The sequence below is a fragment of the Spea bombifrons genome, chromosome 6 (genome assembly GCF_027358695.1).
Source record: "Spea bombifrons isolate aSpeBom1 chromosome 6, aSpeBom1.2.pri, whole genome shotgun sequence".
Classification (NCBI taxonomy): domain Eukaryota; kingdom Metazoa; phylum Chordata; class Amphibia; order Anura; family Pelobatidae; genus Spea; species Spea bombifrons.
In genome coordinates this window covers 17,490,001-17,516,460 of record NC_071092.1, presented here as the reverse complement: position 1 = coordinate 17,516,460, position 26,460 = coordinate 17,490,001, and the positions used below count along the sequence as shown (strand labels likewise).

The 26,460-nt window shown below is 42.9% G+C and overlaps 1 protein-coding gene and 1 long non-coding RNA gene across 3 annotated transcripts in view; both read left to right on the top strand.

Moving 5' to 3' along the window:
* Positions 1–26,460, top strand: part of ST13 (ST13 Hsp70 interacting protein) — a 138,704-nt gene that overhangs the window by 35,499 nt on the left and 76,745 nt on the right. For both annotated transcript variants that reach the window (XM_053468639.1, XM_053468640.1), the window contains exons 3-5: positions 842–908; positions 3,129–3,199; positions 21,231–21,297. In XM_053468639.1, coding sequence (XP_053324614.1) covers positions 842–908; positions 3,129–3,199; positions 21,231–21,297 — 205 coding nt within the window. The remainder of the gene's footprint in view (positions 1–841; positions 909–3,128; positions 3,200–21,230; positions 21,298–26,460) is intronic.
* On the top strand, positions 3,900–4,721 carry LOC128499752 (uncharacterized). The gene is made up of 2 exons (XR_008354807.1): positions 3,900–4,325; positions 4,672–4,721. It is a non-coding gene; the product is annotated as an uncharacterized LOC128499752 (long non-coding RNA).

The following is a 26,460-nucleotide window of genomic DNA, read 5'->3' as shown; positions in this document are numbered from 1 at the left end:
CCAGCCTTCAAAGAGACGATCCTATAATCTGGCTGGGGCTCTTAATCAACCAACACAGCCCTGGCTGCCCAGACGGCACCCGCACTACAGGGGGGGTTAACACAGGTGGGGGAAACCATTGTATCCCTTAATCCCCTCACCTGATACATCCCCTGTATACCGATGGGATTGGGGGTTGGGTTCGGTGCACATTGCATTGAGATTATATATAAAGTTCTGTGTGTTTGTAATAAAGAGAGTTCTCTTGGTTTACTACGAATGGTGGTCTGACTGATCCGTGAATAGCTGAGTGCTATCCGTATGAGGGACTGACTGGTGATTCCTCAGCCCTCAAACAGGGGTACCCAGCCTTGGGTACGGTGACCCTGTAACAAGGAGGCTGGCCCTTCCAGGAGCCCAGGGCACTGAGCCTTCTGTGACATCTTTGATGCTGGGCGATTCTGGAGAGAGCCTCTGGAAATGTATTTTTTATTTTAAAGGGTGCACCATCTTGAGAGAGGCAAAATCCCTGGATCAGTCGCAGTTCACCCTGCTATTGAGATAATTCAGTGACACAATTTAAACTTAGGAGGCGATTGTTGATGGCCTCCTAAACTCTTTTAAAGCAGGCGTTATAAACAGGACATTTACTCCCCGAGGAGGCTCCAAACTGGGCCCCTGCATTAAGGGGTAAATTTACCTCTATTGCAGTTTTGTAATGTGTGCTTAAAGGTATTGCCTTAGCCTGTCTAAAATGTAGTCTCGTCATGGAATAGTTACTAATTTGCTTTTTTGAATTAATCTTTTGATTTAAAGTGAGGCTTTGCTTTTCCTTTAAATTAAGTATCATTTCTTTTCCTAGGAGGAATCTGTGAAAGAAGAAAAACTCGCTCAACCTCAAAATTCTGAAAGTGAGGAAAGTGAATTAGGTATGAAAAGTTTTATATAACAAAGCAACAATTCAGCACATACCCAGTGAATACCATAAAAAAAAAACACCTTTTTTCTAAGGCATGAATATTGGGGATTCTATCACACACACTATAGCCAATAAGTCCTATCTAATTTTTCATGGCTATATTGCTTACCAAAGAGCAGAATCATTGAGACTGCATTTTTAACCCAATGAGACTCTCATACAATTTAAAGCCTTCTCTGGACACCCATTAATGAGGCACCTGTGGGCAGAGGCGTATCTACTGAAAATAGCGCCTATGGCAAGCACTGAAATTGCGCCCCTGTCCAAATATCTAAAACCCATTTATTAGCCCTTGCTGCCTATATATATATATATATATATATATTAGACCCTGCTGCCGATAGCAGGTATAGATCAACACATTAACACACAAACCCAGCTTTGCATGTATAGATCAATTGAAATTCACTTGTGATCCCCGCACTGAAGGTATATATCACATAAACAGAATCAGACATACAAATCCTGTATTTGCAGGTATACAATAATAATATATGGAAACAGCGTTGCAGGTATTAATCAACTGAATATGACGTAAAAACCCTGTATTTCCAGGTATACATAAATAATGTATGGAAACATAGCATAGCAGATATGGATCTACAGAATAACACAAAAACCTAGCTTTGCAGGTACAGATCAATTGGAATTCACATAAAAACACAGCATTACAGGTATATTTAAAACCCCCTAAATTACTGGCATAGATCACAGGTTGCACTCCCCAAAGCCAGCCCTTGCATCCACACTGCCCACATAGAACCTGGCCAGCACCCAGATTACTGAAAGATTACTGAAAGACTGTGAAGACCAGTGTGAAAAAAGCACCCAGATTACACATAACATTTGCCATCTTTGTCCCCAAATAACCCAGCACAAGTCAACTTTGTCCCCAAACAATCCGGCCTGTGCCATCTTGGTCCCCAAGGCTCAAACATCCTGCTAGTGCCATCTTTGCCATTCCACAATTATACATCTATTATACGCACAAACACTTTTACAGTCACTCACTAATTCACACTTTCATTCAGACAATCCACACATTAACTCATGCTCTCCCTCATTCAGACAATTCATGCTCTCCCTCATTCAGACAACTCATGCTCTCCCTCATTCAGACAACTCATCCACATATTGACTCATGCACTCCCTCATTCACTCAATGCATCCACACATTAATTCACACTCTTTACTTTCAATATTCTTACTACCCTCTTCCTCACTATCTACCCCCTCTCCCTCCCTTGTCACTTTCTAACCCCTCTCCCTCCCCTTTCCCTACTACCATCTTCCTCAATATCTACCCCCTCTCCCCCTTTCTCACTATCTACCCCCTCTTCTTCCCTTATCACTTTCTAACCCCTCTCCCTCCCTTATCACTTTCTAACCCCTCTCCCTCCCCCTACTCACTATCTACCCTCTCCCTCTTTTGTAGTTCTCTCACCTTCAGGTCCAGCGGCGAGAGCAGGAGGCTTCTGTTTTCCTGCTCTGCTGCGGTGCCCGCTGCTTCACTGCTGAGCGCCGATATATGACGTTATATTCCAGCCCTCAGCATGAAATGCCGGCACCGCCACGGAGGTAGAGGCCTCGTGGAGGAGAATGATGGGCGCCGAGCGGTTGCTAGGCAGCCCCTCTTTCTCCTCCGCATCACAAAAAAAAAAGACGGCGTTTAAAAGCCGCTCACTGTCTTCAAATGGCGCGTAGCCATAGGTGCCATACCTTAGATATGCCTCTGCCTGTGGGGATTCTCAAGCCTAAGGTTTGGTCAGAATCTACAAATATACACAGCAAAAACTTATACAGAAAGTGGAGTGCATAACTTAAAACTCTTAAAAGACATATACATTCAGATTCCCATGTTGCTGCTAGAATTATAATGACCAATAAGTACACAATCAAAATGTGAACGGTTTTTTGCAAATTATTCTCACAAAAGAGATGTACACTTTGAACCACACTAATTGCAGTAATAATGTATGTCAGGATTCTCTGTCCTGCTCGTTGTCATACAGTTACATAATACAGCTTTACTATGTTACCAGACCTAATTAACTAAGGTTTACACAAGTTTCATATTAAAGCATATTTTACCTTATTTTTTTTATTTGTTTAGCAACAAAAGTCTAGTCTTCTTAATTGTATTTGTGTTTGTTTCATTTCTTGATTTCAGAGATTGACAATGATGGAGTTATTCCTCCAGATGAAGATGCACCTCAGCAAATGGGAGATGAAACCACAGAGGTAACTTGGCCTTGGCCCAGAGTACTTAGGAGAAGGGTCTCTTAAAACATACCTACTCTTAGTTACAGTAATGGAAATATTTGATCCCCTGCTGATTTTGTACGTTTGTCCACTGACAAAGACACGATCAGTCTATAATGTTAATGGTAGGTTTATTTAACCCATTAATGACAATTGACGGTCCGGGCACGTCACCCGAAAACGAAGGGTTAACGACAATTAACGTGCCAGGACCGTCATGACTTTAAATAGCCCAAATGGTATTGTTGTAATGCCCCAACCTCGAGGCATTCAGTAACACCACGATCGGCACTAGGGGCGTCAACATCCTTCATACACTGTATGGCGGCGGATGCCCTTTTAAAAGTGTTTAGGAGGCGATCAACACTCACCCCAGGACAGGCTGTAACTGCTCCGGAGAGCGGTCACAACCACCACTGTGAGTGACTTCACCAACCGCAAGATGGCGACCGCCCTGTAAAAAAAAAAAGTTGAAAAAGTTCGCTAGATGGTCTTCTGACCCTCTAGAGAACTCTTGCTCCATTTGCAGGTTGAATACAGGTACTGCATTCAACCATGCAAGTCAATGGAGCCCAGCTTTCTAATCACAATGTGATTAGTAAAATATTCAAAAAAAAAATAAATAAAAAAACATTTAAAAATAATTATGCAGTGATGTCACCAAAAATATATATATAATAAAAAAAAAAAAAAAAATAGTTTATTATTTTGAGCAAGTGCTAAAATTTCTCAAAAATCTCAACATAGAAAGAGTTAAAATAAAAGCACTTCAAATACCCAAGGGGTGTCTAATTTTTTAAAAAAATGGCTTGATGGGATAAATTGGAGTGGCTGGGCTCAAAGATAGGGCATAGGTACAGACTGACCAAAATGGAGAAAAAAGTGCACTTCCCAAATGTGGCATTTTAAATCTCAAACAACATGGCAAACCCATGCATGTGGGGTATCGCTGCATTCGGGAGATGTTGCTGAACACACATTGGGGGGTTGTTTGATAGTGACTCATACCAGGAGCTATGAATTCCTGAAGTACAATTTGTGTGGGAAAAAAAAATACAAAATTAAGTTTTGGCAAAGGCAGGTGGTAGAATCTCATGCATAAAAGGTTAAAATATCAGCATTTGAAATACCTTGGGGTGTCTAGTTTTCAAAAATATATGGTTTGATGGAGTAATTTAAAGTAGCCGGCTTCAAAGATGTTCCAAAGAGGATATAGAGGCAGAGTGACCAAATGACCACCTGAATTACGCATGTCCCAAAATTAGCCTTTTACCAGCCAAACAATCTGACAAACCTATGCATGTGGGGTATCACCATACTCAGGAGATGTTGTTGAACACATATTGGGGTGTTGTTTGACAGTGACATATACCAGGACCTTTATATTTATAACTAAATTAAAATTTGTGTGAAAAAAAAATAGTGTGGTTGTATAATTAGTGCATGGAAAGGGTTAAAATACCAGCATTTGAAATGCCCTGGGGTGTCTATTTTTCAAAAATATCTGGTTTGATGGGGATTAATTGAGTTAACCGGCTTCAAAGATGTTCCAAAGAGGAGATGGAGGCAGAATGACCAGATTTGGAAAAAAAAGGTTTGAAAATCATAAAATGCTACTTGTACTTATTGCCCAATAACTTCCAAAAAACATAAAAACATTGGGTGTTTCTAAACTCAGGACAAATAGTAGAATCTATTTAGCTAGTTTTTTTTTACTTCCTTCTGTAGGTGAGTAAGAGATTTTTCAAAGAAAAGTCATAAAAGGGTTTTTTTTCAAATTTTCACCATGTTTTATATTTTTTTTTATAGTAAATAAGATGATATGATCAAAACATATGGTATCTGAAGAAAGCCCATCTTGTCCTGAAAAAAACAATATATAACGTGTGGGTACACTAAATAGGTGAGGAGAAAATTACAGCTGAACACAAGCACCGCAAAAGTGTTAAAACAGCCTCGGTCCCATAGGGTACAAAAAGAAAAAATGAGCCCGGTCCCAACTCCTGTCTAATATTGTAAAATGTGATATTGCTTTGTTATGGTTCCTTGTACGTACATCCCCTTGTCAGCTAAGTTATTTTGGAGGCCCCATTTAACCCTTCTATCATGTACGGTGACCACATTTTATTTCTGCCATTCTGACACACTATGAAGTGGATGAGATTACACACACAGGGGTATATTATATACACTGATTCACTTGCACACTGTCACATACAAATAAAATACATTTTATATTAGATTTTATATATATTTCCCTGCCATCCCAGGTGACACTAAGGATAGACTCCTCCTCCGTACCTGTCACGTTTCAACATGCGCTAGCTGGACTTGTTCAAACTTTGTTGTTCATTTTCATTTGCCGACCACTAGTGGCCGCCCTTGCCACTCAGACCACTCTGGCTGATTATCATGTCCAGGTGCACCTTGCTACCTGATCATGACAGCCTTCATAAACCTGCCCAGCCCTGCAGTCTGGGCCTTGACATTGTAATGTTTGAGGACTACCTGTTTGGTTCCTGCCTTGTTCCAGTACCTGCCTTGTTCCAGTACCTGCCTTGTTCCAGTACCTGCCTTGTTCCAGTACCTGCCGTGTTCCTAAGTTGCGGCCTGCGCCCCACTAAGTGGACTCCCAAGAAGAGTACCCTGCAAGTGGGCTTATCTGCCGTGTGCCCCGCAAGTGGGCTTATCTGCCGTGTGCCCCGCAAGTGGGCTTATCTGCCGTGTGCCCCGCAAGTGGGCTTATCTGCCGTGTGCCCCGCAAGTGGGCTTATCTGCCGTGTGCCCCGCAAGTGGGCTTATCTGCCGTGTGCCCCGCAAGTGGGCTTATCTGCCGTGTGCCCCGCAAGTGGGCTTATCTGCCGTGTGCCCCGCAAGAGGGCTTATCTGCCGTGTGCCCCGCAAGAGGGCTTATCTGCCGTGTGCCCCGCAAGAGGGCTTATCTGCCGTGTGCCCCGCAAGAGGGCTTATCTGCCGTGTGTCCCGCAAGTGGGCTTCCTGCCAAGTAACTTCCATTGCATATATATTGTTGTACCATCGCATTCAATACAACTCTTAATCCTGATCTGTTGTCTGTGGTTTATTCCTGCGCCTGTCTGTAACAACCCCCAGGCCATCATGCATCGTGGGGTACAGACAGAGCCCCTCGTATCCCCTGCACCTGGGCTCCTTATCAACCTGTGTTCTCAGCTCGTGACAGTACCTGAGATAGGGCAGGACTCAAAACTTTAAAAGCCCCTCCCCTCCTACCAACCTCAGTGTTTTTTCCTGCTTTTGCCTCGGTTTCCAGAGCAGTCAAGATTTGGCTTTCCCAGATCGAAGAGGATATTGCTGCCAAGACCTCCAGGGAGACTATCCTCAAGAATGTTGCTGCCGTGAAATTTGCCGTGGATTTTCTCTGTGATGCCTCCATTGAAAACATCAGGATGACAGCCAGTGCTTTGGCACTTTCAGTTGCAGCTAGAAGGGCCTTGTGGCTTAAGGCCTGGGCGGCGGATAATGCCTCTAAGAACAGACTTCTTAATATCCCTTTTAAGGGTAAGACTTTATTCGGGGAAGAGCTGGAGTCCCTTTAGGAGAAAGCCTCAGGGGACAAGCATTGGATGCCTCACCGAAAGCCTTCTTTCGGCCATTCTTCCCGGGACAATCTAGAGGCCATAGTTCTAGAGTCAACCCCTCGTCCAGAGAACAGAGCTTCCGAGGCAGATTCCCTCGAGGAAGGGGGGGATTTGACAGACTCGCCTTCCCCAAAGCGTTTCAAGACCCCAAGAACTCTGCATGACGCCTCCTCCATTCCGGTGGGAGGAAGGCTCCGATTTTTCAGGGACAGTTGGTTCTCACTCACCCGAGATCCTTGGGTGAGAGGCATCGTATCGCACGGCTATCGTCTTCAATTTCGGACCAAACCTTCAGACCGTTTTTTGATCTCCCACCTTCCTCCAGACCAGGCAAGGCGGTTGGTCCTGTTATCTACCATTCAACAGTTGACAGACCTGAGTCTGTTACAAGATCTCGGCTGGATTCTGAACTGGGACAAATCCTGCGTCATTCCCTCTCAACAACTTGTGTTTCTGGGTGTTCGTCTGGATTCCTGCTCCGGGAAAGCTTTCCTTTCACCTGCCAGGATCGAGGGGATTCGGTTCCTAGTACGCAGGGTTCGCTCCCCGCACCGAAGCTCCCTGAGGAGCTGGGCAAGATGGTCTCCGCAAGGTATGCGGTGCCCTGGGCTCTGGCCCACATGAGAGTTCTTCAAAGATTTGTCCTCAACCATCTAGGGGACAACCCATTGGCTCTGGACAGGCTTGTCTGTCTTCCACCGCATGTCACAGCATCCCTCTCCTGGTGGCTCCAACAGAACATCCTTGCTGCGGGGAGAAGATGGTCTCTTGCCTCCAAGGTACTTCTCACCACCGACGCCAGCATCGGGATGGGGAGCTACATATCGGGACCTGTTCGTGCAGGGTCTCTGGTCTCCAGCTACGAAACTTCTTCCCTCAAACTGTCTGGAGTTGCTTGCAGTAGAAAGAGCTCTGCATCACTGGGAACATCTGCTCGCCGGCAAGTACATTTTCAGGGGGGCAAAATAAGTCCTTGACTTCTCTGTATATCGCTCAGGATTTCCTTTTGGGCAGAGTCCCGTCTCATGACTCTGTCCGCTGTCCACCTCAGATGGACTTTGAACTCTCAAGCGGATTTCCTGAGCAGAACTCCTGTGCTGAGCGGCGAGTGGGCTCTGCATTCGGCAGCCTTCGACCTCATCGTCCAACAGTGGGGCTTGCCCGAGATCGACCTGATGGCATCCAGGGGCAATACTCAGAGTCCTGTCTTCTTTTCCCTCAAGCCTCAGGATCATCCCTTGGCGTTAGATGCCTTCGCCCAGGAGTGGAATTTCCGTCTCGCCTACGTTTTCCCTCAGTTTGCTCTGATCTCCAGGGTCCTACAGAAAATCAAGATGGACCGTGCCTCTGTGATCCTGATAGCACCAGAATGGCCGAAGCGTGTCTGGTATTCGGACTTGATCACTCTAGGTATCTCTCCCCCTCTGAAGCTCCTGGCTTGGAGAGACCTTCTGCCTCAGGGTTCATTCCTGCATGCAAACCCTGCCGTGTTCCACCTGACGGCCTGGAGATTGAACGCAAACTGCTGAGAGCGCAAGGTTTTTCTTTTCCTGTGGCGGAGACTCTTCTGCAGAGTAGAAAGAAGGTTACGTCTCTGCGATACATTAAGATCTGGAAGAGATTTCACGGTTGGTGTTCCAGGAGAATTTTGCCATCTTCCTGTTCCTCGACCTCCATTCTGGACTTCTTCCAAGAGGGACTCGACAGTGGACTTCCACTATCAGGGTGGATATTTCTGCCATCAGTGGGGTTCGAACTTATATCTCTGCCTGCGGTCAGACGTTTTGCCAAGGCCATCGTCCGGATGCATCCTCATTCTGTCGCCGTGGAACCTGAACCTTGTCCTTCGTAGACTCACATTACCTCCTTTTGAGCCTCTTCAGTCGGTTTCTCTGTATTTATTATCACTGAAGACGGCCTTTTTAGTAGCCATTACTTCTGCTCGTCGGATTTGTGAACTTCAGGCTTTGTCTATGAAGGAACCGTTTCTCTGTTTTTTCCCGGATAAGCTGGCTCTCTCTCTACTGCCGGAGTTTGCACCCAAGGTTCAGTCGGCTTTCCACAAGAACCAGGAGATCGTGCTTCCTACCTTTTTTCTGCTCCTGGCTCAGCTGAAGAAGTAGCTCTTCACACTCTTGATCTGAAGAGATGCCTCGCCATCATACATTTATATGTATGTGTGTGATTCTACCATATTTCTTTTAACCATATTTCTGAAGGTACTAGGTATTGTGTTCCCTGTGTGGCCCCAAAAGCTGGTCCACTGTATGGCATCCAGAACAGGGCATCTGGCATCCTTTAAAGATGCCCTGCTTGCCTACATTGCACTAATTTTATGGTAGAGTATGACCAGTTCTCCAGATACCATTTATGGCAGCATGTGGCCGAAAAAGCTACCTTTTTTCTTCTTCATGCAAGATGCCTTGTAAACATAGGCATTATTATTATTATTACTTTGATTTATTAATCAAATTACAGTTAAAACACATAACACATTTAAAGGAATACATACGGACACATCAGTAGAAGAGAACCCTGTCCCTGAGCTTGCCATCTACCCGTGTGGTACTTTTATACAAAGTTCCAGGGAGGAATGGTGGATTGAAGACAAGCTATCTAACCGTTTCATATTTGTGGTCAAGTTATCAGACACTTTTTGTTTCAGATAAGCATTAAATGTATAATAACTGCAACAGCAATACTTAACATATAATGATACAAACAATTATGACTGGATTAGGCAGGGTTCTCACACATTAATCTCTCTACAAAATTATATTTTATTTAAAAAAAAAAATATCAGCCCATTGTCAGCAGATGACACTTTTAAACATTTCTGCATAGAGTACTAAAATCTCCCAATAGAACAATACACTGTATTTGCCCTGCATATACCTCACACAAAGTACCCCTCTGTAATATCTTACAATATGGTATGATTTAACTGGAAATTTAAAGCTATAGCGGCAGCCTTCTCCATTTCTTCCTGCTCATGTGCTCCTTCACCACACTACCATACCAACCTTACAATACAAATCATCTTTAGTTAAATATCTAATTAGAAAAAGAGTAAGAGTAGGTGAGCTGTATATAAAAAAGTGATATCAAATAAACACCACCTTAAAAATAAAAGTATACTTATGCATTAAAATGTTTCCACAATTCTTCTTACAAGTGTATATGATTTACATGAAAGAAAAGAATAACGGATTCAGTTCGTCGAAAAGCGATTGAAAGGGTAATAAAGTTTAATGTACAACAAGTAGGGACAATCGGTAAAGTGATTCCCAAATTTCGATTAAACAGCGTATGGCCACCTGTAAATTTCAACAACGGAGTCAAAAGAGAGGGGTTATGCTTACAAAACAGCAGCACATCGTCAGCATGTAGAGACCAAAATCCAATCTGGCTCGAAGGGAAGCAGCAGTCCGCTGGGTAGTTCTCAATATACTCTGGCAGCGTTTTCTTCCATCCTCGTGGACGAGGCAACTGAGTTGTTCACGGGTACTCGTCTATGACGTTACCACTTAACTGGATCAACAAAGGTCCAAACAGCGCAACGCGTTTCGCCTACAATAGCGGCTTCATCGGGTGCATCATGATCGATGTAAATGTCAGTCTTTTATATTGTATCCAATACAGAATCTTGTATTATATAAACGGTATATAGATGATGTCTATTTATTTGGAATGGCCCTGAAAAACAACTATCTACATTTTTGAAACACATTAATACTAACACATGGGGAGTTGATTTCACTTCAGAAATCAGCAAAAGTGCAATTGACTTCTTAGACTTAAAAATCTATATTTGTGATAATAACATTAAGACATGTACCTTCTTCAAAAAAGCAGATACGAACAGTTTCATTGAAACATCCAGTTGCCACTTTCCTCCATGGATACAAACTATCCCTAAGAGCCAATTCTGTAGGATTAAAATTAATTGTACAGAAATCTTGGATGTACAAATGAACAAATTGAAGAAAGATTTTGTAGAAAAAGGTTATGACCCTACATCTTTAGTAATACTATTAACAAGGTAAAAGCAATTGATAGACAATCTTTACTAACACCAGCAATTAAGGATAATAGAGGCATAAGTGAAAAAATTCCGTTAATCTTTGATTTTAATGCTAGCCACAAGCAATTACGAAAAATAATAAAAACTCACTGGTCCATACTGTTGAAAGAAAAGACCTTAGTAAAATTCTTCCTTCCTCCCATAATATTGTTTTTTAGAGGAGCACTGCATTTAAGAAAGAAACTAGTTGAAAATTAGGGAAGATAAAAAACAGGCTCCTCATTTCCTTAATAATTTGAAAGGATTTATATATTGTGGTAAATGCCAAGCCTGCAAAACTCACAACAAACCTAATAATAAGAAAGTCACCTTCTTTAAATCAAATGTCACAAATAAAAGATATGATATAAAAGAAGTAATAACCTGTCAATCAATTAATGTGATATACTTATTATTTTGCCCCGTGGAATTCAATATGTTGGGCGCACTACTAGAAAGATTTTAACTAGAATAAATAAACATATTGGAAACATTAGAAGAGGCTATATGCTACCATATCAACCCATTTCACCAAAGTACATAATAAAGACCCTACAGGTTTGGACTTTATAGGGATTGAGAGAGTTAAGAAATACTGGAGGGGAGATAATCTGGTAAAATCCATAGGCCAGAAAGAAATTAGGTGGGCATACAATTTAGAGACTTTAACTCCAAAAGGTCTTAATATAGAATTTTGATTTATTTTTTTTTTTTTATACATTTTGTATAATTTTTTATAAATATTTATATGTATTTTTATACATGTAGATATTTTTGGCAAATCATATCTTTTTTTCTCTTATAGGTGGATTTTCGTATAAATAATAAATCTCACAATAGCACTTTATTGTTATTTATAGTCAAATATTTTAAAATAATTTTAAAAAACCTTTTAAAATATAAATAAAATCCCATAGAGAGATCTATTTTGTATATGTATAATTTGATATATATTTATTATATTGTATATTTTCTTTTATGTAAATGGATGGATTTTAGTGGTCTGCATATATATGTTTTTTAATTAATGATACTAATAAACTATTCTATTTTTTATAAAAATAAGATTTCTAATGATATATTTAATGGATTTTTGATATTCTAATATAGATTAATTTAATGAATTCATTTATTTATATATGCATACACATTCTTCATCCATACTAATGTTCAATGGGTTAATATCCATACATCAAGTGGTCAATGATGTTTATTTCTTATATACTAATGGTAAATGGTTTATATCCATACATCAAATGGTTAGATATTTTGCACCCTCTGATGAATCGGATACAATATAAAAGACGGACATTTACATCGATCATGATTCGCCTGATGAAGTCGGTATTGTAGGTGAAACGCGTTGTGCTGTTTGGACCTTTGTTGATCCCGTTAAGTGGTAACGTCATAGACGAGTACCCATGAACTACTCAGTTGCCTCGTCCACGAGGAGGGAAGGAAACGCTGCCGGAGTATATTGAGAACTGCCCATTGGACTGCTGCTTCCCTTCGAGCCAGATTGGATTTTGGTTTCTATATGCTGATGATGTGCTGCTGTTTTGTAAGCATACTCACTCTCTTTTGTTGAAATTTACGCCTGGTCATACGCCGTTTAATCGAAATTTGGGAATCGCTTTACCAATTGTCCCTACTTGTTGTACGTTAAACTTTATTACCCCTTAAAGCGCTTTTCGACGAACTGAATCCTTTATTCGCTCATTGATTGCATTATAGGTTACGCTATATATGTTTACATTTGTTTTTCTTTCATGTAAATCATATACACTTGTAAGAAGAATCGTGGAAACATTTTAATACATAAGTATATTTTTATTTTTATTCACGGTGGTGTTCATTTGATATCACTACTTTTTTATATAGAGCTCACCTACTCTTACTCTTTTTCTAATTATCTATTAATTTTGGGTGTGTTTAGGGGAGGGGTGTGTTTAGGGGTTGAAGCTCTCTTTTTGGTTTCCCTTTAGTGCTTACTTTCATCTGTTTTGTGTATTTTTAGTTAAATATCTGTTGAATGAGGCGATAGCCTTGGTCCCCTGCCATTGGGTTAAAACATCCCATCTAACATACATGGAATGACTCTTTAACGTATAGAACACCCGGCCCCTGGAGTAACTTGTTGCAAAGCCAGATGACCAAGTAGAGCATTTTCCTAGAGCTTGTTTCTATTGGGTGCAATTCATGGGTGACACTAAGTAAAGGCTTAGTAAGGATGGCTTATACCGTATTTGCTCGATTATAAGACAACCTCCCAAAATCTGAATATTAATTTAGGAAAAAAAGAAAGCCTGAATATAAGACAACCCTATAGGAAAAAATATTGAGAAAATTTTTTTTATTTTTATTTTCCAACCTGCCCCCCCCCGTTATGCACATCTCTCCCCAGGCTTGCCACTCTGCCCCAGAAATGCCTTATACCCCCTATATACCACTGTGCCCCATGATATGCCTGTTAACCCTCTATATGCCACTGTGCCCAATGATATGCCTTTTGACCCCCTATGTGCCACTCTGCCTCCAGAAATGCTTTATACCCCTATATGCCACTCTGGCATTTAGGGGGTTAAAAGGCATATTATGGGGCAGAGTGGCATATAGGGAAGTATAAGGCATTTCAGGAGGCAGAATGGCGTATAGAGGGTTAAAAGGCATTTCTGGAGGCAGAATGGCATTAAGGGGGTTAAAAGGCATTTCATAGAGCACTCTGCCTACAGAAATGCCTTATGCCCCCATTTAACACCCCCCCAAAAAAAACAACTTACCGCTGCTTCTGACTCCCCGGTGTGTAGTTGGGGCAGCGTGTAGACGTCTACGGCTGTCAGTGAGTTCCCGGCTCCGGCTGTCAGTGAGGAGAGTTCCCCGCACCGGCTGTCAGTGAGGAGAGTTCCCCGCACAGGCTGTCAGTGAGGAGAGTTCCCTGCACCGGCTGTCAGTGAGGAGAGTTCCCCGCACCGGTGCGCGGAACTCTAATCTCTGACAGCCGAGGAAGGGCTGCTAACCACACCTCCTTCCGGCTGCAGCAAAAGTTGTCTACGCAGATCGCATAGACATCTACAGCCGCGGGGGATTTGGATCTTAGTCGTCTCATAGTCAGACCTATTTGAGGTCTGATTATAAGACGAGGGGTGTTTTTCAGAGCAGACGAAAAAACCTTGTCTTATAATGGAGCAAATATGATATATATATATATATTAGTGACAGAAAGCAGGAGGTAATAATGGAAGGAGTGTATATTTTGCAGGGTGGTTACCCTCAGTAGTCTTTTACCAGCCCCAGGGATATGTCTGGAATTATTTGATGTCTCTTAATTGTGTATTTTGGGTCCCTGGGGTGGAGCACTTGTAGAGTAGGGCGAGGCCAGTGCTCCACGCCACGGTTTTTGGGCAGCCGAACAGCAGGTGGGAATCCGGAGATTCACGGATGCTCTCAATAGTACTCACCTGTTTCCACTAATTATTGGGAGAGGCAGTTAGATAGCCTCCTGAACTGAGAGCAAGGGGAGAAAAGGGAGAAAGCCGCTAAGCTACTAAGGGTTGCTATTATTACATGTATTTTGCTATTTTGTTTTGTTGGTAACGGATAAGCCGTGCAACTGCTGTTAGGTTGGAGAACATTGTTTAGTTAGTGCCCGTATTTTTATGTTATGCCTGTTGTGGAAAAATAACAACAGGCCCAGTGTTTTATTTAACCCCTTAACGACAATCCCCGTACATGTACGGGGTTGCCGTGCAACGGGTTAACGACAATGCCCGTACATGTACGGGCTGCCGTTAAATAGCTGCAGCGCCGCGATCGCGGCGTTTTCGCCGCGATCGGCGGCTTTGCAGCATCCACGGAAGCCTCACAAGTGAGGCTGACCGTGGATCCGGGGAGGGCAGCCCTCGGCAGCCCTCCCCGGAAGAAAAATGGCCGCCGCCGCACCGATCATCAAAGATCGCGGCGGCGCCCGGCTAAAACTGCTTAGGAAGCGATATGAATCGCTTCCTAAGCATAAATGGTGTTACTGACATGCCTCGATATCGAGGCATGTCAGTAACACTACCCCCCGACCCCCGATCGCCTTGTGATTGCTCCGAGGAGCAACCACAAGTGCCATCCTGTGAATGACGTTGCCGTCATTCACAGGATGGCATTAACAATAGAAATGAGTTCATAGAGGGTCTATCCAGACCCTCTTGAGAACTCTCGAGCTCCTCCTGCAGGTTGAATGCAGGTACTGCATCCAACCATGCAAGGTCAATGGAGCCCAGCTCACTAGTGAGAGTGACTAGTAAAAAAAAAAAAAAAAAAATAAAAAAAAAAATTAAAAAAAAAAATTTAAAAAATGTTTCAAAAAAATGTCAAAAATATGGTAACATGTAAAAATCCCCACTGTCACCAAAAAAAAAAAAAGTTTTTAATAAGCAAGTCCTAAAATTTTTACAAAATATGTCCTAATATCTTTACAAAAATTCCATTATGGAAAGAGTTAAAATATTGGCATTACAAATGCCCATAGGGTGTCTAGTATTAAAAAATATATGATTTGATGGGGTAAATTGAATTGGCCGGGTTCAAAGATGTCCCAAATATGGGACATGGGGCAGATGTCTAAATGGCAAAAAAATACACACCTCACAAAGGCGGCCTTTTACCTCCCAAATAACCCTACAAACCCATGCATGTGGGGTATCGCTGCGCTCAGGAGATGTTACTGAACACATATTGGGGTGTTGTGTGACACGGACATACACCAGGAGCGATAAATTTATACAACATGTGTGAAAAAAATACAAAAAGAATTACTACCATAAAGTTTCACAAAGGGTAGTGGTAAAATTAGTGCATTGAAAGGGTTAAAATACCAGCATTTCAAATACCTTGGGGTGTCTAGTTTTTAAAAATATATGATTTGATGGGGTAAATTTCATTGGCCGGCTTCAAAGATACCTGAAATGGCACATGGGGGGAAGAATTACCAGATTTGGAAAAAAAGGTTTTGAAATGGCAAAACGCTACCTGTACTTATTGCCCCATAACGTGCAGAAAAAATCAAAAAAACATAAAAACATTGGGTATTTCTAAACTCAGGACAAATAGTAGAATCTATTTAGCAGGTTTTTTCATTCGTTTTTGCAGATGAGTAAAAGTTTTCTGTTTAAAAAGTGAGAAAAAGTAATTTTTTAACAAAAAATCCCCATATTTTATCATTTTTTTTATAGTAAATTAGATGATATGATAAAATTAATGGTATCTAAAGAAAGCCCTGTTTGTCCTGAAAAAAACAATATATAATATGTGTGGGAGCATGAAATGAGAGAGAAGAAAATCACAGCTAAACAGTAACACTGAAAAACGTTAAAAGAGCCATTGTCCCACAATATACTACGAGTAAAAACCCCTATTGTCCTTAAGGGGTTAACCCTCCCCGTGTCTGAGCCATCTCTGCAACCTGGAAGACTGTGTATGAGTAAAGATTCCCTGACAGAGTACCATGTTAAGGGGTATTGTGTCACTATATAGAGATAGATATATATATATATATATAAATATATATAGATATCCTTATATTGCATTGTAGGGCTGCAACTAACGATTATTTTCATAATCGATTAGTTGGCCGATTTTTATTTTTTCGATTAATCGGATTAACAAAATGAATGTAAATTTTTTCATTTATTTAAAATAATTTAATAAACAAATGATGTTAAATACAAACAGCAAAATAACAAAAACTGATCAAATGCATTTCTTGTCTTTATTTCCCAACCAGCCCCCCCAATTTATGCACATTTGAGCTTGCCACGCTGCCTCCCACACATGCCACGCCGCCTCCCACACATGCCACGCCACTCTACCCCCACATGCCACGCCACTCTACCCCCACATATGGCACTCCACTCTACCCCCACATATGGCACTCCACTCTACCCCCACATATGGCACTCCACTCCACCCCCACATATGCCACTGTGGCCCCTGATATGCCTTATACCCCCTGATACACCACTCCATCCTCCCCAGACATGCCACACTGCCTCCCAGACATGCCACGCTGCCCTCCCTACATATGCCACTCCACTGTACCCCCAGATATGCCACTGTGGCCCTAGATATGCCTTATAAACCCTGATACACCACTCCGTCCCCCCTAGACATGCCACACTGCCCTCCCCACATATGCCTTATACACCCAGATATGTCTCTCCGTCATCCCCAGATATGCCTTATACTCCCCAGATATCTCATAGTCCCCTCATAGAGTCACAGCACACTGACACCATACTTTTATAAATAAGTACTGGGTTAATCTTCACTGCCCCCAGGATTTAGATTCCCCTTGGTTTGCCCCCCTTTATCTCTAACTGCACCTTAAGTTAACTTTATTAAATTAATTAAATTAACCCTCAGCCCTCATCATTAAATTAATCCTAAACACCCCATAAACCATAACTACCCCTAAACACCACATCAACCACAGCATCCCCTAAATTAACCCTAAACACCCCATCAACCACAACTGCCCCTAAATTAACCCTAAACACACCATTAACCACAACTGCCCCAAATTAACCCTAAATACCCCTTTAACCACAGCTGCCCCTAAATTAACCCTAAACACCCCATTAACCATAACTTACCCTAAATTAACCCCCACCTCCCCTAACGTTCAGCAGCCCAAATATTAATTTTATACTTAGTTAGATGAGTGTCACAGCAATGTGGTTCTGGGAGAAGGAAGGGGCGGGGCCAGTTGTCCACAGTGATTATAGGGAGAGACTGGTAAGTGGGAACTGCTGCTGTGAGTCACTGAAACGGATTATATAATGAGGGGCGTTTTTCAGAGCGTTTGCTCTGAAAAAACCCTCATTTTATAATCGATAAAAATCGATTCAACTAATCGATAATGAAATTCGTTGGCAACGATTTTCATTATCTATTATCGATTTTATCGATTAGTTGTTGCAGTCCTATTGCATTGGCTTATTTTGAGTATTGAACTAAAAAAAAATAGGAACATCACACGTCCACATTTTAAGGCTATTTTAAGAACTATTTTTGTGAATTCCTTTGCATTTTCCACTCTTGTGTAGTTGAAATCTTGGTTGTAATACACTTTTATGTATGAACTGGATGACCTGTCTCTGAGTGTCATCGTGAAAGGGGTCTGTTACTTCAGAGTGTAACTGCTAGCAACAGACCTGGAAGCACCTTTGAGTTAGTATGCAAATAAATCTTAGTAGATCTGTCATATTTTTTTTATTTATTTATATAACGCCAGCAGATTCCGTAGCGCTCTACAAAGTCGATGGGATACATTTAAAATCACAAACAATTTAAACATGATACAAAAGGAGAAGAGGGACCTGCTCTTGCAAAATTGCAGTTTTATCAAAGCAGCACAGACATTTTTAAGAGATGTTTTCAGCTTGCCAGAGCAAGTATCTTACAAATAGGGCTGAAACAACTAATCGATAAAATCGATAATAATCGATAATGAAAATCGTTGTCAACGAATTTCATCATCGATTAATCGGATCGATTTTTATCGATTATAAAAAGAGGTTTTTTTCAGAGCAAATGCTCTGAAAAACTCCTCTCCTTATATAATCCGATCTCAAACAGAGATCGGATTATAACACCGGAATCCAGATCCCCCGCAACGCTGCAGGAGACCTGGATTCCCCTCACTGTCGGCCGGTCTCTCACTTCCGTCTCTCTCCCCCTTCCCATACACCCCTCTGACTCCTCCCCCCTCCCATACATCACTCTGCCTCTCTACCCGGCACCGTTACTGACAGCCACTTTCCCTGCAGCTTCATAGAAGCCTCAGTGTAAGTGAAGGGCAGTAACGGAGTCTGCCTGTGCGATGCAGACCCCCACCGGCTGACAGAGAATCATCCTCTCTGCATCGCACAGACAGACTCCGTTACTGCCCTTCACTTACACTGAGGCTTCTATGAAGCTGCAGGGAAAGTGGCTGTCAGTAACGGTGCCGGGTAGAGAGGCAGAGCGGTGTATGGGAGGGGGGAGGAGTCAGAGGGGTGTATGGGAGCCACCCTCCAATACACCACTCTGACTCCTCCCCCTCTCATACGCCACTCTGCCTCTCTACCCGGCTCCCTGGTGTCTTGTCAGAAACGGAGGTTCACAGGAGGCATAGTGGAGTATGGGAGGGGGAGGAGGCAGAGTGGAGTATGGGAGGGGGGAGGAGGCAAAGTGATGTATGGGAGGGGGCGGAGCCAACGTGATGTATGGGAGGGGGAGGAGGCAGAGTGGAGAATGGGAGGAGCCAGTGTGGAGTATGGGAGGGGGAGGAGTCAGAGTGGTGTAAGGGAGGAGGCAGAGTGGAGTATAGGAAGGGGAGGAGCCAAAGTGATGTATGGGAGGGGAGGAGGCAGAGTGGTATATGGGAGGGGGAGGAGGCAAAGTGATGTATGGGAGGGGGAGGAGGCAAAGTGATGTATGGGAGGGGAGGAGCCAAAGTGATGTATGGGCGGGGGAGGAGGCAGGGTGGTGTATGGGAGGGGGGAGGAGGCAGAGTGGAGTATGAGAGGGGGGGAGGAGCCAGAGTGGTGTATGGGAGGGGGAGGAGCCAGAGTGGTGTATGGGGGGTATTATGAATTTTTAGGGCATATAGGGGGCATAAGGCATATGGATATTAGGCATATCAGGGGGGCATAAACATATCTGGGGGTAAAAGGTATATCAGGGGGCTCAGTGGCATATAGGGGGTATAAGACATATCGATATTAGGCATATCAGGGGGGCATAAAACAAATCTGGGGGTAAAAGGTATATCAGGGGGCTCAGTTGCATATCACTGGCATATAAGGAGTATAAGGCATATCAGGGGGCACAGTGGAATCTGGCATATAAGAGGTATAAGGCATATATGGGGGCAGAGTGGCAAGCTGGGGGTCAGATGTGCATAACTGGGGGCAGTTTGGTAAATAAAAAAATTTAAACAAGGCTTTTTTCTCAGTTTTTATTAAATATGAAAAATAGTTAACATATGAATTAATATTTACTAATAACTTTGTATTAAAACCTAGTTTGAGAAACACTGTGTTTGGGTTGTTGTAGCTTTTATTATTATGTCAGTAAAATAAGAAGGTGAATAGAGAGAGGCCGTTGCAATAAAGAGATGAAAGTGTAAATTGTACGTTTTTTATTGCAATTTTTCTTCAATTTAAAATAATGTATTTTTTTATCCGATTAATCGATTAATCGAAAAAATAATCGGCCAACTAATCGATTATTAAAATAATCGTTAGTTGCAGCCCTACTTACAAATCTTTGTTACATTTATCCTGGATTCTGACCGCTGTTGATGAAGAGGAAACCAGACTGTCATCACCCAGAGGAAATCACCTGTGCATATGTGCCAAAATGCAATATGTAATAAATATTGCAAGTCAAGTCACCACAGCTAGCATTACCCGCTGCTCTTCTGGATTGTCTGCCTACCTTTAAATCCTCAGAAATAATAACCCCTAAATCCCTTTCCTCACACGTTGAGGTTAGGATAGTATCAAATATTCTAAGGGCAGAGTATAGAATATTTGATACTGTCCTAACCTCAACGTGTGAGGAAAGGTATTTAGGGGTAACTATTTCTGAGGATTTAAAGGTAGGCAGACAATGCAGTAGAGCAGCAGGTAATGCCAGCAGAATGCTTGGTTGTATAGCGAGAGGTATTAGCAGTAGAAAGAGGGAAGTGCTCATGCCATTGTACAGATCACTGGTGAGACCTCACTTGGAGTATTGTGTACAGTACTGGAGACCGTATCTCCAGAAGGATATAGAAATGTTGGAGAAGGGCTACTAAAATGGTTTATGGATTACAAGATAAACCTTACAGGACAGGTTAAAGGATCTTAACCTATATAGCCTGGAAAAAAGATGTGACGGGGGATATGATAGAAACATTTAAATACTTAAAGGGAATCAACAAGATAAAGGAAGCTAGTTTATTTAAAAGGAGAAATACTACCACAACAAGAGGACACAACCATAAACTAGAGGGGCAAAGGTTTAATGGTAACATCAGAAAATATTACTTTACGGAAAGGGTAGTGGACGCATGGAATAGCCCTCCAGCAGAAGTGGTAGATGTTAATACAGTAAAGTCATTTAAGCAAGCATGGGATAAGCATAAGGGCAAGTACTAAAGGAAAGTACTCAGAGGTTGGGCAGACTGGATGGGCCTACTTGTTCTTATCTGCTGTCACTTTCTATGTAGTGGTGAAATATTACATCTCCAGTCTATATGGGGTTAATGTATGCATATAAGTATTGTACCTGAAATATAACCGGCTCTCTTCTATAGGTTACAGAAGAAATGATAAATCAGGCTAATGAAAGCAAAATACAAGCAATTAATGCTTTGACAAATGGTAAGTATAGGTTTGTCTTTTTTTCTTTTAATATTGAGGATGTCCAGTATGTAAGCACTGAATGAGAATTAACTTTTGTTTTTAAAGTGAATGCATGTGGGAAATAGGGAGCAAGGGGGTTCCTAATACTGTTGTTTGCAGGAAAGGGGGGGGCAAGCAGTATCACTTACCACACATTAGGTGACCCAGCAGCAGTAGGATGGGTCTGAAGACAGGAGTGTGATGTGTGAAGTTATTGTATGGTGTTGGAGAGTGTGTGTATGTGTAAGTATGTGTTAGAGTAACTTTTTATGCATTAACCGGACAGCACAGGGAAGGGAGTTCAAGAATCATCTGTGATACCCTGATATTCAATTTAATATCTAACTGGTATGAATCATCTGTGAAACCCTGATATTACAATCATCAATATCTAACTGTCCTTCCTGTGTATATGTTATCACCCCACCCCTTTAGTTGTAATTTGTAAGTGTTAACACTCCAGCTGATAGACTGCCTGTCTCCAGGAGCAGTACTAATTGATTACATTCAGTTGCATCTGGGCTACTCGGCTATAAACATCTACAGCCTGGCTCCCTGTTTTCAAGTGGCAAGCAGGAGTTAACACCTGGAGTAAGTGTTTGCAGCTCCTCCCTCCTGTTTCTAACAGGTAACCCTCACTAATCACACCGATACAACATGTTCACACTGTCTATCTTGCTCCTTCTATTCACCTCTCTGCTAAAACTAATCACCATATCTCATTGCACTAAGCCCCACAATGATCCCTTCACCATCCTTATCTCGCCTATCTCACCTATGCTTGCTTCGCACAATCTGCTATGTTTCCTCAGAAACCTTTGTCCATTCACTTCTGCTGCTACCAAAACTACCCGCTCCTTTAAGTCCTACTCCTACATTCTCTCACTCCTACTACTGCTTGGTGCCGGTGACATCAATCCGAACCCTGGTCCCATAACAATCCCCAACCTGTCTTGCTCACCTTCCCACAGAAAACACCACGGGTCCCGCAACACCAAGTATTTCACTACCATTAAACCACAGCTTTCATCCCCATTATTTTCTTGTGCCCTCTGGAACGCTCGCTCGGTCTGTAACAAACTCACAGCCGTGCACAACCTATTTCTCTCAAACAATTTCAATCTCCTAGCCGTTACGGAAACCTGACTTTCCTCTGCTGACACTGCTTCTATTGCTGCTCTCACATATGGTGGCCTCCAATTTAGCCACGCTCCTAGGCTAGGAGAGACACCTAAGGGGTGTAGTTGGAATCCTGCCCCCATCAACACCTGCCTCCCCTCTCTGTCATTCTCCTCCTTCGAAGTTCACCCCATACGCCTGTTTTTCCCTATCTCTCTCTCAGAGTGGCAATCATCTACCGCCCTCCTGGACCTACCTCACAGTTCCTGGATAACTTTTCTGCCTGGGTGTCCCACTTTCTCTCTCCAAACATCCCAACCATAATCCTCGGTGATTTCAATATTCCCATCCATAAGCCATCCTCCCCTGCTGCCTCTAAACTTCTTTCTCTCACATCCTCTTTTGGTCACCTACAACCTTCCCTGTCCCCTACTCACCGTGACGGACACCGTATTGACCTGGTATTTTATAACCTCTGCTCCGTATCAGAGTTCGCCTGTCGCCCCTTTCCCATCTCCGATCACCATCTCCTCACCTACAATCTTACTCTAACACCTAAACCTATTTCCCCTCCTCCGCACCTGTAGAAATCTGCGCGATATTGATCACTTCCAATTTTCTAAACAAATTGAATTTGGCATTTCCCAGACTTCTACTATATCCTGCCCTGACCTAGCCACGGCACACTATAACACTCTATCAACTGCTCTTGACTCACTAGCTCCCCCTCAACTTTGCAAAGTTCCACGTCGTCGGCTTCAGCCCTGACACCCGCAGTGCTGAGTGTGTCTGGAGGAAATCTTGCTCCGAAGCTGACTACAACCACTACAAGTTTATCCTCCACGCTTATACATCTGTTCTTCAGCTCGCTAAACAAACATACTTTTCTTCCCTCACTTAATCTCTTTCCTCCAACCCCAAACGACTTTTCTCCACCTTCCACTCTCTCCTCACCCCACCCACACCTCTTCCCTGATCTGCCTTTAGTGCACTAGACCTTGCTGACTATTTCCAACAAAAAACACAATCCATCCGCAACAACATTCCTGTGCATGGTCTCCCTGTTCCTCCTCCTTCTGCAATCTACCCCTCTGCCTCTCTTAACTCCTTCCCCCAACCACAGTGAATGAAGTACTCGCTCTACTCTCTTCCTCACACCTCAGTACACGCCCTCTCGACCCCATCCCTTCATACCTAATTCCGTCACTCTCCTCTAGCCCTCATTCACATCTTCAACTCCTCACTCTCTACTGGCATATTCCCATCCCCATTCAAACATGCACAGGTCCACTCCCATCCTGAAACCCTGCCTTGATCCAAATTCCCCTAACTACCGCCCCATATCACTACTTCCAATAACATCTAAACTCTTAGAAAAACTAATCTATGACCGTCTAACCCACTTTTTCCCACTGTCCCCAAACTGACTGCTCGTCCCCCTGCAATCCAGTTTCCGCCCACAGCACTCGACCGAAACTGCTCTCACCAAAGTCACAAATGACCTTTCTGCTAGAAACACCTCTCTGCTGCCTTTGACACAGTCGACTACCCCCTCCTCCTACAGACTCTCAGCTCTCTTGGTGTCTGTGACACTGCTCTCTCCTGGATTAACTCATACCTTTCCAACAGATCCTTCTCTGTGTCTTTTTTGCTGGCGACTCTTCCTCCTCAATGCTTCTGTAGGAGTACCTCAGGGCTCTCCATCTATACTTCCTCACTTGGAAGACTTATCGACAGCTTTGGATTCAAATACCACCTCTATGCAGACGACACACATCTATCTCTCCACCCCCAATCTCTCTGCATCTGTCCTCTCTCAGATCAGCAGCTGTCTATATGGATCTCTTCCTGGATGGCCTACAGATAAATACCGTATTTGCTCGATTTATAAGACGACCCCCCAAAATCTAAATATTAATTTAGGAAAAAAAGAAAAAGCCTGAATATAAGATGACCCTATAGGAAAAAAGTTTTACCAGTAAATGTTAATTCATGTAAACTATTACATTTTTTAATAAAAGCTATGATTGAGAAATATTTTTTTGTTTTTATTTCCTTGTATTTTCCAACCTGCCCCCCAGTTACGCACATCTGCCCCCAGGCTTGCCACTCCTATATGGCACTGTGGCCCATGATATGCCTTTTAACCCTCTATATGCCACTGTGCCCCATGATATGCCTTTTAACCCCCTATGTGCCACTCTGCCTCCAGAAATGCCGTATGCCCCTATATGCCACTCTGGCATTTAGGGGGTTAAAAGGCATATTATGGGGCAGAGTGGCATATAGGGAGGTATAAGGCATTTCAGGAGGCAGAGTGGCGTTCAGGGGGTTAAAAGGCATTTCATAGAGCACTCTGCCTCCAGAAATGCCCTATGCCCCCATTTAACACTCCCCCCACACACACTTACCGGGGCTCCCAATTTCCTGCTGTATACCGGGGCAGCAGTCTTCCTTCTGTCTCCCCCCATTTAACACTCCACCCCACCCCACACACTTACCGGTGCTTCCAATTTCCTGCTGTATACCGGGGCAGCAGTCTTCCTTCTGTCTCCCCCCCCATTTAACACTCCACCCCACCCCACACACTTACCGGTGCTTCCAATTTCCTGCTGTATACCGGGGCAGCGGGTTGACGTCCACGCGATCCGCGTAGACAACTTACGCTGCAGCCGGAAGGAGGTGTGGGGGTTGTCTGCGTCCATCGCACAGACTTTCCATGGCTGTCAGAGATCAGAGTTCCCCGCACCGGGGCGGCACAGAAGGATCCAGGTCCCCTGCAGCGGTGCAGGGGATCTGGATCTTAGTCTCATAGTCAGACCTCTATTTGAGGTCTGATTAGAAGACGACCCCGATTAGAAGACGAGGGGTATTTTTCAGAGCATTTGCTCTGAAAAAAACCTCGTCTTATAATCGAGCAAATACGGTATGTCTAAGACTGAGCTACCTCTAATCCCTTCCTCTAACTCTGTTCCCCTCTCTGACCTTTCTATCACTGTTGACGGTGCCACTATCTCTCCATCACCACATGTCCGTTGCCTCGGAGTGACCCTAGACTCTAACCTACCGTATATTCCGGCGTATAAGACGACTGGGCATATAAGAGGACCCCCAACTTTTCCAGTTCAAATATAGAGTTTGGACTATACTCGCCGTATAAGACTACCCCTCTACCCAGCGTACAACAACCAGCCAATCACGGCAAGCGATGTACCTTACCGGTGATTGGCTGGTTGTTACACACACACACACACATACACACATACACACACACATATATCTACACATACTAACATACGCCTGTCAATACATACACATTTATACACTGCCCTCACCACACACCCCTGCCTTTACACACACACGTATATACACATATATATATATATATCTACACATACTAACATACGCCTGTCAATACATACACATTTATACACTGCCCTCACCACACACCCCTGCCTTTACACACACACGTATATACACATATATATATATACACAGACACACACACACATGTATATATACATACACACACGTATATATACATACACACACGTGTATATATATATATACACATACATACACACACACATGTGTGTATATATATATATATATATATATATATATATATATATACACACACATGTATATACCGTATATATACACACATGTTTGTATGTGTATATGTATATATATGTATATACACCAGCTTACAAACACACTGACACACTGACCATCTCACACCAACATACATACACTGCACTCACACCCCTTTCTCCCCATCTCTTACCTTTCTCATCTTCTATCTTCTTTCTTCCATCCAGTCTGTTTACTGCTACCTCATCACTACGCGCCGGCAATTGATGCCGAGGGCCCGGACATGACGTCATCACCGCGCTCGGCATCAATAGCCGGCGCGTAGTGGTTAGGGAGCAGGGAAGCCGAGGTCTGAAGTGCCAGACCTCGAGCTCCCTAATGTTGGTTTAGTTAGAGGGAGGTCGTGATCTCCCCAACCAGCCCTGCTGA